General features: G+C 38.0%; 1 protein-coding gene across 4 annotated transcripts; it reads right to left on the bottom strand.

Moving 5' to 3' along the window:
- Positions 1-10197: 10197 nt before the first annotated feature.
- Positions 10198-17323, bottom strand: LOC110777638 (eukaryotic translation initiation factor 2 subunit gamma). 4 transcript variants are annotated; one of them, XM_021982230.2, is made up of 10 exons: positions 17097-17323; positions 16507-16626; positions 14683-14827; positions 14528-14589; positions 13811-13923; positions 13439-13541; positions 12754-12981; positions 12437-12655; positions 12040-12300; positions 10198-11280 (listed from the first exon to the last, which is right to left on the bottom strand). In XM_021982230.2, exons 3-10 carry the CDS (start codon positions 14786-14788, stop codon positions 10978-10980), a joined length of 1395 nt encoding a protein of 464 aa, XP_021837922.1. In that variant the 5' UTR covers positions 14789-14827; positions 16507-16626; positions 17097-17323; the 3' UTR covers positions 10198-10977. The 4 variants fall into 4 exon arrangements, with proteins under 4 accessions (XP_021837922.1, XP_056699553.1, XP_021837921.1 ...); XM_056843575.1 differs by lacking the exon at positions 14528-14589; XM_021982229.2 differs by lacking the exon at positions 16507-16626 and having other exon boundaries at positions 17097-17322.
- Positions 17324-19569: the final 2246 nt, after the last annotated feature.

Raw genomic sequence — 19569 nt, 5'->3', positions numbered from 1 at the left:
TGATGAACCATCTGTTGAATCTTTTCAGTTTTCTCGCTTGCAGCTTATCTTCAGGAAGTTCTCCCCTTTCTTTGTATGCAACTACTGCGTCCATCCAGCTCGGTTCGGTACGTAAGCTGCATACTGTGGTGGGTAGCAAGTCGATGCTTCTCTCCTGGTGAACTTCCACGTGGACCGACCTGTTTAGGTCGATGAGTGTCGAGCTTGCGAGTTTTGACAGTGCGTCTGCTTGCGCGTTCTGTCCTCGGGGAATGAGGATGACTTCAAAGGATCTTAACTTTGACGTTAAGGATTTAATCTTTGCTAAATAGGCTGTCATGCTGGGCCATTTGGCCTCATACTCCCCTCGGATCTGGTTGGCTACAAGCTGGGAATCAGTTTTGAGGCGAACATGTTCGGCCTCCAGGGATAAACAAAGCTCTATCCCTGCGATTGCGGCCTCGTATTCGGCCTCGTTGTTGGTTGCTTTGAAGCCGAACTTCAATGCATATTCTATGCTTTTCCCCGTCGGGGGGATTAGTACAACTCCTGCCCCTGAGCCGTTTACTGTGGAAGATCCGTCAGTGAAGACCTCCCAAGTGCTTTTCGTATCATCCAACATTTCCTGGTATGAGCACTCGGCCAAGAAGTCTGCCAATGCTTGTGCTTTGATTGCTGTCCTCGGCTGATATTTGATGCCGAACTCTGATAGTTCGAAGGCCCAGGCAGCCAATCTTCCTGACCTCTCTATTTTGTCGAGTACTTTTTCGAGCGGTTGGTCAGTTAGCACTGTGATCTGGTGGGAGTCGAAGTATGGCCTCAGTTTTCGTGCAGCTACCACTACTGCATATGCGACTTTCTCGATGAGTGGGTACCGGGTTTCGGCTCCTGTAAGTGTTCGGCTGGTGAAGTAGATTGGCTGTTGCTTCTTTTCTTCTTCCCGAAGAAGCACTGCGCTGACGGTTCCAGGGCTAACTGCGACATATAGGTACAGGGTTTCCCCCTCCTTTGGTCTGGCCAGTGTCGGCAGTTGAGCTAGGTGGGCTCTGAGTTGCTGAAAAGCTTCTTTTTGCTCCTGTTCCCATATCAGTTCGGGATCCACTTTCCTCGGGACCCCCTTTTTCTTGACTGGTTCTGTTTCTCCTCCGGGGAGGCTCTTTGGTTTCAGTGCCTTGAAGAAGGGGGCTCCCTTGTCCGAGGCTTTTGATATGAACCTTGTTAGTGCGGCTAACCTGCCGGTTAGCCTCTGCACATCTCTCTTGGTCTTCGGCTCGGGTAAATCCAATGCCGCTTGGACTTTGTCTGGGTTCGCATCAATTCCTCTTTCGCTCACCATGAATCCGAGGAATTTCCCTGACTTCACCCCGAAGACGCATTTTTTTGGGTTCAGCTTCATGCTGTATTTCCTCAGATTTCCGAAGGTCTCTGCCAAGTCTTTGACATGGTCTTCCTCCTTGATGCTTTTTACGATGGAGTCATCCACGTAGACCTCCACGTTCCTCCCTTTCTGGTCGGCGAAGACGTGGTCAACTAACCTCTGGTAGGTGGCTCCGGCATTTTTCAAGCCGAAAGGCATCATTTTGTAGTTGAACACTCCTGCGCTTGTGATGAACGTTGTCTTTGCCCTGTCATCGGGGTGCATGAATACTTGGTGGTAGCCTGAAAAGGCATCCATGAAGCTGAGCAGTGCATGGCCGCTGGTGGAGTCAACCAGTTGATCTATCCTTGGCAGGGGATAGCAGTCTTTGGGGCAGGCTCGGTTCAGATCTGTGAAATCTACGCACATTCGCCATGAGCCGTTCGCTTTCTTGACCATCACCACGTTGGCCAGCCACTTCGGATACATGCATGGTTCGATGAATCCGGCCTCTTGCAACTTTTTAACCTCCTCGGCGATGGCTTTGTTTTTCTCCGAGGAGTAATTTCTCTTTTTTTGCTTGATTGGCCGAGCTTCAGCGTTGACATCCAGCTTGTGACAAATCAGCTTCGGATTTATCCCTGGCATATCTGCTGCTGACCATGCGAAGATGTCTTTGTGATCCCTGAGTAGTCGGATCAAATCGATTCGGAGCCCCGAGCTTAGGCCCTTGCCTATTCGGACGCTCCTGTCTGAATTATCTTCGAGGAAGATATCCTCCATTTCTTGATCTGGTTCGGGAGATAGGGTTTCGGGGCGAGCATCAACTTCTGCGGGAGACAAGCTGCTCGTGCTTGCTCTTCTTCTTTTTGCCTCGCTTTCCTCTCCCTTAGCTCCTTTTTCTTCCTCGGGGCCGTCCTCTAGTTTGGGCTTTCGGACAGCAGTGTGGCAGGTTCTTCTCGCCACTTCTTGATCACCCCTGATTCGTTCGGCGAATCCTGCATCCGAGACGTATATCATCAGCTGGTGGTATGTGGAGGGGACTGCTTGCATCTTGTGAATCATGGTTCTCCCCATGATTACGTTGTATACGGAGTCGCAGTCCATCACCAAAAATTCGTCCCGAAGGGTTTTTGCTGCCTGGCCTTCGCCCACTGTGACTGGCAGGGTGATCTTTCCTCGAGGGATAGCTGCGGATCCGTTGAATCCGATCAGAGGATAACTGACTTTCGTCAGTGCTTCCTCTGGCTCTTCGAGGATCAGCTGCTCGAAGCAGTTTCTGAAGATGATATTGACGGCACTTCCTCCGTCGACTAATACTCGATGTACGTTGTGGTTATTGAGGTCCATGGAGATGACCAGAGGATCATCATGTTTGTACTGGACTCCGAAGCAATCATCAGCAGTGAAGGTCATGTTCGGGGGGTGTGGCTGGTTGTCTCCCACCGCGCTGAAGTTGACCCGATGGGAGAGGGCTCTTAGGTGTTTTTTGCTGGCCTGGCCAGACTTCTGTCCCCCGAACACCACTAGGATGTCATTTTTCTTGTGCCCTGTTGCTTCGTAGACCCTTTTCTGGGGTTGCTCGTGTTGTTTGCCGCTTGCGGCCTTTTCTTTTTCCTCCCTTCGGTCTAACAAGTACTGTTTCAGGTAGCCTCGGCGAACGAGGTCCTCAATGTTGTCTTTCAGCGAGTTGCATTCTTCGGTATGGTGACCGAAGTCATCATGGAACTCGCACCATTTGTTCTTGTTTCTCCGAGCTGGGTTGGACTTGAGCTTCCCAGGTAGTTTCCACTTTTCGTCATTTCTGTTGAGGCTGAATATCTCCTTTCGGGGCAGAGCTAGTGGAGTGTAGTTGGTGTACTTGGGTTGAAGTTCACCCCTTCTCCCGTCTTTCTTCGGGCTCATCTCTCTAGCTCCTACTTTCTCTTTCCCCTTCCTTGAGCTACCCTCGGGCTTGCTCTGGGTATTCTTTGTGTCTCTCGGATCCGACGATCCTTTCAGCCTTGCAGCGGCCTTGTTGAACTCCTCGGTTCTGATGAACGCGGCAGCCATTTGGAGCACGTCAGCTATTCTGGAGGGGTTCTTCATTGAGAGTTCGTCACGGAACTTCCCTTCCTGGAGCGCGTGCTTCAAGGCGAAGATGGCCACGTCTGGCTGCAAGTTTGGTATGTTTGTTGATTCCTTCATGAATCTGGCCATGAATTCTCTCAGACTTTCGTCTCTTTCTTGTTGGATTGAGGTCAGTTCTGCTGTGGTTCGCTCGGGGCGATTGTTGCTCACGAACTGTGTGCAGAATCTCTTTTTCAGCTTTTTCCAGCTCTTGATCGATCCCTTCGGCAGCGATCTAAACCACTCTCCCGCCACTCCGGTTAGCGTGGTTGGGAAGTATTTACACCAGCATGCTTCGGAGTAGGGACTCAAGAACATTTGCTGCTCGTAGGAGATGACATGATCCCTCGGATCTGTGATTCCGCTGTAGGTTAGGTGAGCTGGCAGTCTTACCTTCGGTATTTCTTCCATAATCAGCTCGTCCGAGAAAGGGGATGACGTAGGAGTCATGATTCTTTTCCCGAGTCTAGCCCTGATGCCTTCGTTTGCCGAGGTTCTATGATTAGAACGTTCGGGCGTACGATGGGGGCTAGGGGTTCGATCATGCCTCCTGTCTCTTCTTCTTTCTCGGCTACTGACCTCGGGTCGTTCGCCAGATCTGCTCGACTCACCTACCCCGAGTCTCGTGTGGATCGAAGGTCTTAACCTTGAGTGGACCGAGGGCCTCAACCTGCTGAGCACCGAGCTTCGGATCCGAGTGTTACGAGTAGTTGATTCGCTTTGGAGAGCTGTTGGAGTAGGCGATGGTCTCGCAAACTAATCTGGTTGCTGTTGTGCCCTTTTTTGGGTGTCCCACGTGCTTTCCGTCCACCTCGACGTCAAGTGTGTTCCTGTCAAGGGAAGGAGTTCTCGTTCGGGTCTGGACACTTCCGCACTGGGTGGCTCGTTCAGCCTTCGCCTGGTCCTCCTCTCTTCTCTGCGGTCGTTTGCCAGTCCTTGCTGCTTCTCATTGAAGAGGAAGTTTTGCATGATGGTCATGGCCGCAGTGAGCTCTTCCCTAGTTGGAATCGGAGGTCCTGCATTTGTGGCGGTCGTAGCTCTGCTTGGTTGTGACCTCGCCATCGATTGAGGGTGCCCCTCTTGGTCAGATTCTGAATCTGACCGCACCATCATATCGTCGTCATTGTTAACAACATCATTCACCATTTTCGCGGAAAGAGGTGGTTGATGTCTTTCAAAGGCTTTGAAGTGTTCTTCCCCACAGACGGCGCCAAATTGTTCCGGTGTTGTAAAGATGGAAACAATGGGCTTCGAATGAAGGCCCTTTTGTATGTGTTGAAGATCTTGCTTGTTTGAATGAGTGGAGTCCGAATTCACCTGCACAAGAGCAAAGTCACTAGCCTCGGGGGTGTTTCCGAGGAAAGCCCCTCCGATGCCTAAGTAAGAATGATGCTCGGATTCTAGAGAGAAGTTCTCTAGAAGAGTAGTCTTAAGGCGATAAATTGGACGTACCTTGAGGTGTGAGCCTTGGCGGCCTATTTATAGTGTTTGCATAATAAATGCCCATAGGTCACTTATTGTTATTGGGCCTTGGGCCTTAATGGATGGCTGAATAGCCATTGGTAGGTTTGATGTTGTTGTTTAGAGCCATTGGGCTTTGGACTTAGTGGCCCAATTGAGAATCAATTGGGAGCCCAAACAGTTGATGTTGTAAGACCTGGCTTTATCAGAACCCTTGCTGCCAAGTCGCCTGCTTCGACTATCAGTGATTTCCAGTGTATTTCCAGTGAATCCATTTGAGGAGATCCAACGAAGCAAATATTGGCGCTATCCATCAGAAAACGGTACGCTGATGTAGGGAAACTACTATTACTATCCAAGTGAATAACTGATAAAATATAATAGGGAGGAAAATATAATATTGTGTTGTATTGTATTGTGTTCCGTTATACGTGGGAATACGCCTCTATTTATAATACAAACTAGATCTCCTACTCTTCATAGGTTTCCTAATTCATATAGACTTCTATCTTATATCATATAGCCTAGTTATAACATAACTCTACTATATTCGATATTCTATCATATAGGATAACTGCCTTATTCTCAATACCCTCCCGCAATCGTAACGGCAGTTTCACGAACGTTGCGATTGGAGAAATAAAAAAAATATGTCATATGCTTGTCCTGTCGTGTCAAGGAGTCATGTCGTTACTGTCGTTTCAAGGAGTCCGGTCGTTTCGTACAAGATAAAAAATTTTATATGCCTGTCTTGTCGTGTCAAGGAGTCCTGTCGTTACTGTCGTTTCAAGGAGTCCGGTCGTTTCGTACAAGAGAAAAAATGTTATATGCCTGTCTTGTCGTGTCAAGGAGTCCTGTCGTTTCTGTCGTTTCGTACAAGAAAAAAAATATCAATATGAAAAACCTCTCTCACGGCAGAAGGAGAACCGTCCATGTCTTACGACACATGAAAAACCGTCCATATCTTACGACATATGGAGAGATAAATAATGACAACCTATTACCACTTACTGAACATCCAACATACCTCGTATTCGATCATCAACCATTAAGACCGATCGAATAAAATATCACACATCCCAAAGAGAAACAAAAGAGAAACTTTGTTTTTGTTTCACAACCGAAAACAAAAATCAAACATGATATTAGTATATATTGCACAGCGGAAATAATTGAATAACTCTTACAAAAACCTTACTTTTGTATAAGCACTTATAAAATATAATAGGGAGGAAAATATAATATTGTGTTGTATTGTATTGTGTTCCGTTATACGTGGGAGTACGCCTTTATTTATAATACAAACTAGATCTCCTACTCTTCATAGGTTTCCTAATTCATATAGACTTCTATCTTATATCATATAGCCTAGTTATAACATAACTCTACTATATTCGATATTCTATCATATAGGATAACTGCCTTATTCTCAATAATAACCAAGGAACGGTTACTTGCGTAAAGTGTTAGTAGCATATAGTTGTTTCCAATCGAACCTGTTTTGACAACTTTCTTTTTAACATCAACACCTACAACTTTGAGATTGTTACGTTCTACTCCCTCCGTCTCTTTTTGTTTTTTACGTTTTCCTTTTTGGATGTTCCAAAATGTTCTTTACATTTCCTATTATATTATCACATAAATCATTTAATATTCTATCGAATTTTGTGTACAATTATTATATTAACCAATTAAATTTATTGGGTCATTTAATCTCTCACACTTTTCCATAGGGACATTAACTTTTTCTCATTTTCCCAATATCATAATTTTGAAAAGAGTGAAAACATTATAAATAAAAGTAATTTTCCTCGTTTACATGAAAAACTTAGAATAATCTTAATGCACATTAATCTATACTAATATATTAAAAGGCGTTTATAAGAACGTATATGTGCCACGTAGATCCCTCCTTATTGAACACTAGACCTCTTGAATTAAAAGTTACCATTCTTACCATCTTAGCTAACCTCAATGATGTTATATTTTTCTATTTAAATAATAAATACAACCTTTTTAAAATAAATAATAATGAATTAAAAGGAAAAGAAATAAAAGGGAATTAATTACTTAACTTATAACAATTTATTTGCCAAAAAAAAAATTACTTAACTTATAACAATCAACTAATCACGAAGAAGAGAACTCGATTTTGTTTTGATTATCGGATATGGGAAGGAAGTTTGTTGATCGGCCACTGATCTTGCATGAAAATCAGATAATAGCACCACATACGCACGTATTTAAAATAAGTAACACTAAAAGTAAAACCCGGAGCAACGCCCCGTCCACAAACTAGTTAGTCGTAAAACGCGTGAAAATACCAAACGTAAAAAACAAAAAAAGACGGAGGGAGTACATGAGAACGGAAGATACTGGTTTGGGTTTCGGTATGAGTTGCAGAATCTTGAGTATCAACAATCACGGTCACATTAGCACCATGAATATTGATGTTACTATAAGTTCCCATCTTTGTAAGGAAACAATCTGGGATAACACTAGTGGGGGGATTTCTATCAAAGATAAAATGGAGTATGAATTATTCGGAGTATGACTGTATGAGTGTTAGTATGAATTTATAGGGGTTGGCGAGTTGAGAAACAGAGAAGCCTATAAAACAAGCTTCACTAAACTAAAGCTTCTAAAGGAAGCCAACAAAACAAAGCTTCTCAAGGAAGCTAAACAAGGAAGGAGCAGGCACAATCTACAACTGCCTTCGAAGAAAAATGATCGCAACCGGCAACGGATCAACGGGACAACTCGTCAGAGGCGGGGCAGCAGCGGCGACTAGGCTATGAACTATTTACAATAGTACGCGTAGTAGACTCAATTAGCAAAGTAACATATTCGGGTAGACTGTAGACGTAACTAATACTCCGTATATTGTTAGTGAATGCTAAATCAAAAGGTCTTGCGCGCACAAGGTGTACAATAAATTTATTGAATACTAAGATAACTTTTACTCATTTTTTTTTAACTTTAACCTAATTTGATTAACTTTTATATTAGTAAAAAAAAAGTTGATAGATAAATATTTTAAAGGGTTAAATTATTAATTTTATACATTGTAGTGATTTTGAAGAAATAAGTTTCTTTAAAATGATAAAAAAAAAAAAAAATCACTTAAAAATAGATAACTTTTACGTATATAAGCTTAACTTTTAAGCATTTTGAGTTAACTTTTATTCCGGTGTACAATATTTATTGTACAACCTTTGTAAATAAGAACTTGTGATACGAGACAGATTAAAACAGAAAAGTATTAAAATTAATTTAGGATGAAATGAGTAACACACTTAATACAACTCCTTAAATTACATAGGTCGAAGCTCAGCAATACACACAACCTTGAAGAAAAAAACACAAGAAATTCGATTGAAACCACAAACCAGAAATCACAGATACATGTAAACATGCACACGCTTACACAAAACACAATTGATTGCAATCTGCAAACACAATCAATTATTTTATATGTTTAGATACTTTACTTTGGTAATAAGATTTTGGAATTTTGTAATGTAATGACATGAGTATTACACTGTTTCACTTTCACCACATGTTGTATGCCCTCACAGTGGCGGATCCAGAACAATATATTAGTGGGTGCAAATTATTTTCCTTTATTTTAGTGGGTGCAGATGGCCAAAATTGCACATAAAAAACTAGAAAATTTCTGATTTCTTTGTAAAAATTGACAAAACTCTACATTTAATTAAGTGGGGTCAAATGACCTCACACTTAGAACACTAGCTCCTCCCCTGTGCCCTCATTGTTTTAAAATGTGAACTTTGTGAATGATTTTTTACTGCCTAATATTCGTTATAATTATCTGTAATAACGCAAATTTAAGTAGCGATATATTTCGCACGCATCGCGTGCATAACAGATGATTGTTGTACTTGTATCATAATATCTGAAACGAACACTGAACCCGAGGTTGCAAAACTCGTGGGCTATGGACTTGGTTACAGCAGTTGAAGTATGCAATGTCTCAAACAAACGAGCAATCTACGGTCAAGGTCCAAAAACAAACGAGATATGGTTTTCCATCGACAGTGCAATATTGTGCAACTGAAAATAGAATTAACAATTCACTCCTTTTCATTATTATTAGTACTAGGTTACAAACCGTGCACGCACCGATATTTTAAAATTATTATTTGATAATTTTTTAAATAAATATTTCTCCATGTAAAGCTAATGCATATAATCAATAAAATTTGAACATAATCATTTAATCATCTAATAAGGAGTATAAAATATTTATGTGCTTAATAAGCTAATTTCATCAAAATATTGAGTAAATATATTTTCTATTATTGATATACCGATTTGACTAAAATAGTTCCAAATACTCTGTAATTTGTAGCAAATTATTATTATTATTATTTTGTTTTGACTAGGGGTGTAAATGAGCCGAGCCGGTCAATAAACTACTCGGGCTCGGGCTCGTTTAAAGCTCGTTCATGTTCGTTCATTTATTAAACGAGCCGAGCTTGAACAACTTTTGAAGCTCGCTTAATAAACGAGCTTGAACATGAACATAGGTATGCTCGTTCATTTAAGTTCATGAACAACTCGTTCATTTATGTTCGTGAACAAGTTCGTCTAATTATGTTATGTATCATATTTTACCATATATACGTTTTTCAAATTAAATAAAAATCATGTTTTTGACTTTTGAAATCTATAATAGAATAAAAATACTTTGAAATAAAATTTTAATTGCTAAATTAGTGCTCTTTGACTCTTTCTAAATTATTAGTTTGTTTATCAAATAAAGTAATGTACTTTAATTTTTATTATTAGATATGATTATAATTTGTTAGATTTTCAAGTGGTTGTACTCTAAAGCTCGTTTAAGAATACTCGTTCATGAAAAAAGCTCGTTTATAAACTCGGATCGATTAATAAATGAGCCGTTCACGAACAGTTCGCGAATACAAAATCTTTTAAACGAACCGAGCTTGAACAGATTTTTGAGCTCGGTTAAAAGCTCGGGCTCGAGCTCGAGCTCGCATAAGTTAAATGAACATGAACATGAACAGGGTAAAGCTCGGCTCGGCTCGGCTCGTTTACACCCCTAGTTTTGACATATAGCAAATTATTGTCATGCAGTATCTGTTGTTGTCATATTTTTAATACTCTTTTCCATGCTTAAACCATTTATAAAAATTGATGGAAAAAGAAAGTAGATATATTTTAGGAAAAGGTTTTAGGCGGGAAAAAATTACACTTCTGGTGTCTATTTTAGTATAAAGTAATAGATTCCGTAATGTACAGCAAACTCATGTAAAAACCATAAAACAAAAATTATTCATAGCATAAGGGTGCAAATAATATCTTACAACATGTACCAAAACAAAGCCAAAATCGAGCATAAGTAGACCTGTCAAAAATCGACCCGACCCGAAAACCGACCCGAACCCGACCCGAAAATACTGGGTCCTGAACAAGATTTTGCGACCCGTAACCCGATTTTATCCGAACCCGAGCAACCCGAAAAGTAATGGGTCAAAACCCGACCGAACCCGTTTTGGACCCGACCGATTGAAAATCGTTGTATTTATAGTAATAAATGCGATTATGAGAAAATTTAAGCATAATAAACACGGTGTTTTTTACTATTATTGTGTGTAATATGATTTTAATTTGAATTATACGCCATTTTACGGTTGAATTTGACTAAATATAAACTTATGTAGGAAAATTTGTTAATTTGTGCCCATATTTTGTATATTTATCACCTAAATTAATGAAAATATAATGCGCGTTTTAAAATCTCTCAACCCGTTGGGTCGACCCGAACCCGAAAGTTCTGGGTCTTGAACAAGCATTTGTAAACCCGAACCCGAAAGTGACCGACCCGATCTAACCCGAACCCGAAAATAATTTTTTACAACCCGACCCGACCGACCCGTTTGACAGGTCTAAGCATAAGGGTGCAAATAATAAGTTTTCTCCTCCATCTCAAAAAAATAGTTCCCAACAGTTCTCTCCCAACCCACATTTCAACAAAACTTCTTTACTTTCTCTCTCTATTACTCACTTGTTTCTTTGCTCCACACTCAAAGAGGACAGGGTGGGATATCGAGGGTAATACCAGCTTGAATCTGTCCCCACCCAATCAGTCGCCAATGCTTATCAACCCGCCGACTCAGGGCGATCTTCTCTCCTTTGCTTGTGCAAACTGGAGATGTAAGTTGCAACTTTGCCAAATCATTTTTCACAGCAATTACACGCGCACCAGTCGACATGGATCCAATGTTCAACATCAGAATCTCTGCCTTGGTCAGTTTTGTCACTCTTCCCTGCTTCTCTGTTCCTTTTGTTCTCACACCAATCAGTCTTCCAAGCAAGAAGAAATTCACCTGTAACCAACCAAAAATGCCTTGAACATACTGAAAACAAACAAAAAAAACTACCCAAACAGCTGGCTAGATGAAAGAAGAGTCATTCATTCATTTTCAGTAGCAGAAATTGCAAATGAAGAATAAAAATGTAACTAGCTTACTAGCCTCAACATTGGATCTTGGGATAATGCAGAAATAAATAACATGGTAAAAAGTACAGAGTATTTAGAATTCAAGATAATCGTGATAATTACGGGTATCGCAAGTTGACAACATGAGATGACGAATACAGGAGATGCAAAAGGCTCATACTTCATCCGTTTCATAAAAATTGAACCACTTTTACTTTTGTCACTATTCATATACTAAACCATGTATTTTTACTAATTTACAAAAAGTGAATGTTATAAGTAAAATGTTGGTGGATAGATTCCATTGTATATTTTCGTAATGTTAAATTTTAAGATTTAAAAAACAAGAATAATTAGAGATATTTACGGTCAAAGTTGCGTCTTGGCAAACGTGCTAATCAAAGTGTTGCAATTTTTTTTTGAAACAGAGGAAGTATATTTTTTAAATCATAATAGTATCAAAACATATAACCTGAATGGAAAAACATACAAAGTATAACCTATGTCATATCATATGATATCACACTCAAAAGGCTACAAAGACCATTGAAAAAAACAGTGTGATAGAAGGAGAAGCAGGAGCAAGCACGGGGGACAATGGTAAAACTATACATATGGCTATGGCGCAGAGAGAAATATTTATTACCTCTAGCTCAATGAATACATCTGGAAGAGATCCAACCTCGCCGAGGACCTGACCTACCAATCTATCAGCTCGGGTTAAAGTAGGATCCATGGTTGTTCCTACCCCAATTAGACCTCCAGGCACAGCAAATTGTAACTCATTCTGCTCAGCTTTCAAAGAAACAATTCTCGAGTATATGGGTGTGCATTTGATGTTGCCACTATCATCTTTCACAACTATTCCAGGTCGAATCTCTATATTTTGGTTTAGTCTCAACACACCCTACATTCAGAATAATGAGAAAAATTGTATCACAAATACAATGATCGTTACAAAATTCATAAAGGAAAGCTTAAGGTTTAATCATCATCAAACCCCATGAAAATTTGTTACTAATTAATTAGAGAAAGAAGGGAACCTTTAAAATACTTCCACCAGCAACACCACCGCTTATTTCATCAACCTCATACCCAGGTTTGTTAACATCAAAAGACCGGATCACAATCATATTTGGTGGTGAAATAAAATCTCTCTTAGGGATAGGAGTATTTTTGACAATGTATTCACAAACAACATCAATGTTGTACTTGGATTGAGCAGAAATTGGAACTACAGGCGCTCCATCAGCAACAGTTCTCTACAAGAAACAAGAGAGGCGTTAGAAACATGGTTAAACAAACAAACAAACAAACAAACTTGCACAATTCAATGACTACAGTATTCAAGACATGTTACATGAACAAATTTCTGAATAGCCTCATGCTGGTTTATAGCAACATTTTCTTGGATGAGATCAACTTTATTTTGGAGGATGATAATGTGCTGAAGTCGCATGATCTCAATAGCAGCAAGATGCTCAGAAGTCTGGGGTTGGGGGCAGCTCTCATTAGCAGCAATAAGAAGTAGTGCTCCATCCATAATTGCAGCTCCATTAAGCATAGTAGCCATAAGAATATCATGACCCTGGCACGAACAATTTCAAAATATATAAATCAACCAATATTTAGATTTCTGTAAACAAAAATGCTCTAGGTTAAAAACACAACTTACCAAACTAGGGTGGGAGAGATGAGAATCGAATTCCTATTTTAAGGTTGGAGGTAAGAGATTTACCATTGAGCTCCCACATGATTTTCAAGAATATAGGAATCTTAAATTTAAGCTTTCTAGATAAATATGGAAAAAAATAAAATAAAGCTAGAGTACGCCAAAAAAGATTATTATTAACACAAGGTTTTACAAAATTAATACAATTGAATAATGACTGTTGGATAAGCCACAACAGTTCATTAAAGGAAGTAAAAAACAACCAAGTAATAGAGACATTTGCAAATATCAAAAGGAAAATCAATAGGAAATCAATGGCACACCAACGAACTGAGAGAATTGCCCAAATATCCCCCAAGTAAATCAAACTTACTGGGCAATCGACAAATGACACATGTCTCAGAAGCTTCATCTTGGCATTCTCAAATCCAGGCACGTCACACATTGGAGTGTCTTCCTTTCCACTTCCATATGACCTGCAAAAACAGTGTGGGGAATAATATCTCAACAACAAACGCGAAATTGCAACATACAAAATGCAATTTCAACAAAATAACGTCACTCGGGTATCTTCATCAAGCAATTATACTGGTTCTGGCACAAGAATCTAGCAAATTCATGAATGTTGAGCTAAGAAGCTCTCAACACAAGAAACAAAAAAGTCACAAGCAAAGCAACAAGGAAATAAAGACATTTCATCACATCAATGGATCATGAGATTGCCAAGGTGAAACAGATAACTTACTTATAGGTCATAGGTCGTGGACACCGTTCATCATCACATTTATATATCTTGGCATTAGCATAACCAAGCTTGATAGTAATATTACGCTCCAACTCATTCTTAAACCGTACAGTCTGCATAAGAGAAATATATCATAAGAGATCTTGAAGGATGTAAAGCACAACACTAAACAAGCATTCACCTAAACCACAAGAACAAGAATAACCAGCACTTGCCCACCCCATGCTAGATACTCTCTTTGTTCCTAAATAAGTGTCCACTTTGAGAGAATTCACGGTAATTAAGAAAATTGAAAAGTGGTAAGAATACAATGATTATGAGTGATTTTTCTTGGGAAAGGATAAAGTAGATAATTGTTTATTGGTAAAGTACAAATAAAATTGGATGTGAAGATAGAAAAGTGGGAAAAATGTAGAATGTGTAAGAAAAAGCAATGATTTATGTAAAAGTAAGAAAAGTGTATGTTCAAAAATAAAAACAAACACTTATTGGGGAACTCACGAAATAGAATAGTGGAAACTAATTTAGGAAAGGATGGAGTAATATACTAAAAACATCTGCACCAACAAGTTGAACAAACACACGAATCCCCCACCACCTAGTTTCAGTTACTCAGTTAGATCCCTTTCTAATTCCCTGAAGAAAAAAACTCCACCATGAAATTTTGGAAATGAAACTCCCATGTCATATTTGGGAGAGTAGGCGGGCAAAAATCACCTGAACACCAGAAATAGCCTTCACAACTGTCGACTTTCCATGGGCCACATGACCAATAGTTCCTAAAAATATTATGAAGGAAAATTTTCAAATTTGTAAGCAAAACTAAGCAGGCAGCATTGTCTGTGTACATTTATAACTAATGTGTATATTACCAATGTTAATTGTAGCCTGGCGAGAAATAACTTCAGGCGAAAGAGGATGTAATTTTGCCACATCCAACTTGCTCAAGTCCTGCTCCATCAATCCTTTTCGTGCCATATTGAACGCAGTTGTCAAAGATCCCTTCCCCTAAAATGCCTACAACAGATATAATTGAGCAAATAAGCCATTGTTCTTATGAGCTTTTTTGGCTAAACTGAACTGAACTGAACTAAATTGAATAATGGAGCTGAGCTCAACTAACTGAATGAAAAGTAAATAACAAAATAATATACACTCCCTCCATTCCTAAATGATCTTCTTATTTGGTGTTTGGGGTGGAAAATAAGAAAATGAAATCTTGTAATGATTGGGTGTAAGAGTAATGATTGGGTGTAAGAGAAAATAATAAATAAATGAAGAAAAGTAATTAAGAAATAAAGGAGAGAGAAGATATTTTTATTAAAGTAATAAAAATTCATAAAAGTGGGGTTGGGTGGATGAATGGGGAAATGTGAATGAATTAAATAAGGAATGGAGGGGAAATTCATGGTAAAAAGCCATGTCCAAAAATAGAAACAGGAAGATCAAATAGAAACGGCATTTATAGAAACAGGAAGATCAAAAAGGAATGGAGGGAGTAATATGTAATAAATAATAGGCAAATTTGTCAAAAACTACCTTATAAAATATGATTTTTGCGAAAAACTACCTTATAAAAAAAATGTTGTAATAAACTACCTTATAAAATTTTTATGTTGTAAGATACTACCTTTGGCCATATTATGAGCATTAATTTAAAATTACGACGTTGACTTTATTAGGTGCATATTACGCGACATCTAACGGGAAAGACGTAATTAAATGGCACGTGACATATATATGGTAAAGTCAATCCCGAAATTTCGATCAAACGTTCATAATTCGGGAAAAGGTAGTATCTTACAACATAAATTTTTTATAAGGTAGTTTATTACAACATTTTTTTATAAGGTAGTTTTTCGCAAAAATCATATTTTATAAGGTAGTTTTTGACAAATTTGCCTAAATAATAAATAATAAATAAATAAATAACACTAACATAGATAGTTGGTTAATTATTCTGTTTAATATGACATTTGCTAACCATATGGTTAACTTTTCACTAAAAATAAATAAATTACTGCTTCCTTCTTTTCTAAATCTCAAGAGTTGTGTGATTAACGACATACCCTGCCACTTCTACATTCTTTATCTCTTGCCTCGGGAACTCATCAATGGAGGACACCAACTAAATACTCGATAATTTTCTCACAACAATCGATAATATGACATTATCCCTTACAAGTACGTACTATGAATTGCTAAACAAATTAACTTGATAGTTTCCACCAATTACCATATATACGATTTTGTACAGCAATATAAAAACGACTCCCAAACATTCATTTGTTAGATACGTTTTATTTTATAAAATCTTGTTTGACCAACCCAACACGATTTTAAACAGCAATATAAAACCAGCTCCCAAGCATTCATTTGTTAGATACGTTTTATTTTATACATATAAATATATAATTCACCACACACGGTAAAAGTTTTCTAGGTTTGACCTTAATATTCTTAATAGGTAAAGTAAAAAATAGATTGAGTCAGGGAGTGTCAAAGGAAGAAGCAAGCAACTACTTCAGACCATGAACTTCAAGCATAACTTGGTTGACTTTATCTTGTTTAGCTAAAAGAAACAGAAAATCCAAGTTCCAACTTTTGCCAAAGAAATGATTTTCATTTTAAAAATATTACTGGATCAAAGGCAATGGATACGAAAGTATATTTTTTTGGTGTACCATCCGGTTCACCTTTAGGGCTAATGCGGATTTGGAGCGCGAGTTCTGAGTGGATAGGTTTCATTCCCCTCCCAATTGTTGTTGCGGGGATCGAACACGGGTCCTCCCTACCAAGTTCAGCCTCAATCACCACTGAACCAACAGTCAATTGGTCGAATTAAGTATATATACTCTTTTGTCCAGATTATCAATTAATGAAAATAATACCCTTTAACATCATATTCTCTTTACTCTTTCTCCCCTAATTACAATCAGGAACAGTTTCACAAAATTGAGATTCAACAACATAACAACAGAACAACAATACTGGAAAAAACGAAAGAGAGATGTTTAAAATGGTGTAAATTATCCCTTAAACTTCCTAATTCATACACAAGTCAATTAACAGAAATTACCATTTTTGAGGTAATATATTCGAGATTATATTTAGGGTTTTAAATCCACAGAAAATTCCCAAAACTCAGCAAATACAACCATCCAAACACCCCAATAATCACGAATTCATTCAGAAAACCCCCCAAAATTAGCAATTAGGAATTATAGGAAGGAGTAGGATGAAGAAAACGGAAGAAATCAAGAAAAGGGGGATGGTTTACTCTGACCTGGGAGGAAGTACGGTGGCGGAACGAAGACGGCGAACGACTGGTAGATCACAGCCTCCCTTAACCTAATATTTATTTAATTCTTTTCAAGGGAGCAATTATTAAAAATAAAAATAATAAAAATCGATCGCAATTTGAAGTTTGAGGCGGGAGGACGAAGGAGGGTATAACAGCAGCTGCGAGTTGGAGTTTGTGAGTCTGACCAGAGAGAAAATATGTTCGATTGAGAAAATATTCGACTATTTTTTTTTCTTTAAGAAATTCGAGTAATTTTTATTTTAATTTTTCAAAATTCAAGTATTTATTTTCCTTTTAAGGATTTCGAGTAAATTTTTTCCTTTAAGAAATTCAAGTAATTTTCAATGATAAATATTATAGCATATTACGAAACTAACCAAATATGTAATGTATCCATTTAGAGAGTATGTAATTCCTTTTTTTTTTTGGTTTAAACGAGAGTATGTATTCATATAGAGATGATAATGTGTACTGGAGTATGGAGTAACAAAAATACTACTCCCTCCGTCCCATAATATAGTGCCTGTTTTCCTAAAATGGTGTCCCTAAATGATGTGCCTATTTCTATTTTAAACCATTAATTTTTACTTTGAAAATTGTATTTTTTGACTTTTATTCAACCCATGTGCTTGATTTTTGTCTTTTTTAGGCCTATTTATTATGTACACACCTTTAATCTCTAATTTCTCTCTCCATAAAAGCCAACTAACATGTACTTTATCTTGAAAGAACAAATAATTATTGTTTTTATTATCAATGTTATACTTTACCTTAATAACCGTGATTTTGGTCAAACGGGCACTATATTATGGGACGGAGGGAGTATTCGCTATGTTCTTAAATGTTAGTCTCTTTTGGAATATAAGACAATACAACTTAAGTACAATTATCAAATTAAATTCAATAGAATCTAACTCATGTGAGTATGAGAGAGATATAATTAAGGGGTTTACTGGAGATAAAAAAAATTTGAGAGTAACCAAGTAGAACAATTGGATGTTTATAAGGGTATAAACGGATAATTATTGGACAAATATGGAAAGATTTCAAAAGTGACTAATAAAAAGGAACAACTCTATAAGAAAAGGGGATTAATCTTCAAGAACGGAGGGAGTACGTATACAAATAAAGATGGTACTCTTGGCTGACCCAGGGCAAGACAAGATCAAAGCATGCCCCGACTCGGGCACCAAGTCGCTGGCCATGGGATAAGTGGCCTGCATATTTTTTGAAATAACACGATACGACATGCAAAACTAAGTTAAATCGATTAAAATTAGGCTTAAACATACCATAACATGAGACAAGGATACGTGGGCTAATTAGGTCGTGGTTTGGCCGCCTTTTAAAATTTTTGGCATAACGTATCAGTCATGAAATCAATGGGTAGCGTACTAGCGTGGGTTAGCCTATTCAGGCCTGCAATATACAGACTCGGCACAAAGAAAAGGACCCAATCGTTTTTTTAAAATAAATAAATTTCCAATTACTTTGGAAACTACTAACTCTGTTACAAAATGATCTTTACACTTATTATTTGTAATGACTCCAATGCAATGTTTGACAGTTAATATATCCAATTCTGCACGACAAAAAATTATAAAAATTTGATCTTTATAAAATATACATTTTGAGACGAGTCTAACAAGATATCTCAGGATATTTTTTATAGATATAATAGTGAGAATATGTGGTCAAAGTTTTAATTATTAGGCATATTTTTCAAAGCGTAAAGAACTTAATAAAACGGAAGTAATTAAAAGTATACTCACAAACATTATGAACTATATACCAGTATACCACGCATAAATTATCTATATATAGGGATCATGATGGACATTCTAGCTCGAGTATAAAATCTCTATCACATAATACATGTTCCACTTCTCCTCTTGTACAGTAGTACGTTGACATTATTGTAATTTCGAAAATTTCAAAGTACAAATATGAACGAGAAATGGTACACAAATTGAGAGGTAGACTATTTTGATTTGATTCAATATAATTTTTTTGGTGTTACCACCCGCTTCACTCTTAGGGTTAATCCGGTTTATTGTTGTGGGGGATCGAACACACGGTCCTCCCAATCAAGTTCAGCCCCTATCACAAATTCACAACTTAACCAACATGCAATTGGTGTTGGATTCGATCTATATATGGTATTACTACCCCCAATGTATTCCTACCTCTTCCTTAACCATTATCTTTCCTTAATAGCATTTCGAAAAGAAGTTGTTACGAAGGGGATAAAAAGTTAACATAGCAAAATAAGATGAACATTAAACTAAATTAGAGATCTTAAAATCTTTTTTTTTTCTTTTTTTTGACATAAGCTTAATTGTACATAAATTAAAAAGTTTACACACTAAACAAAGTATTAGGGTCTTTATAGACCATTACACATACTACAAAACAAACTAAATGCATAGGCTCTTCTCCGTTGGACCCTCGATTG

This window comes from Spinacia oleracea, chromosome 4 (assembly GCF_020520425.1).
Source record: "Spinacia oleracea cultivar Varoflay chromosome 4, BTI_SOV_V1, whole genome shotgun sequence".
NCBI lineage: Eukaryota > Viridiplantae > Streptophyta > Magnoliopsida > Caryophyllales > Amaranthaceae > Spinacia > Spinacia oleracea.
Note: the sequence above shows the minus strand (reverse complement) of the source record. Positions and strands in the feature narration are given on the sequence as shown.

What these genes read in the sequence shown, in the direction of transcription:
- LOC110777638 (XM_021982230.2), bottom strand. Translation starts at nt 14,788, where the DNA reads ATGGCACGAAAAGGATTGATGGAGCAGGACTTGAGCAAGTTGGATGTG. An exon ending in CCAGGCTACAATTAACATTG is followed by an intron (nt 14,590 to 14,682) that starts GTAATATACACA and finishes TAATATTTTTAG; the next exon opens with GAACTATTGGTCATGTGGCC. An exon ending in CCACGACCTATGACCTATAA is followed by an intron (nt 13,542 to 13,810) that starts GTAAGTTATCTG and finishes CTGTTTTTGCAG; the next exon opens with GTCATATGGAAGTGGAAAGG.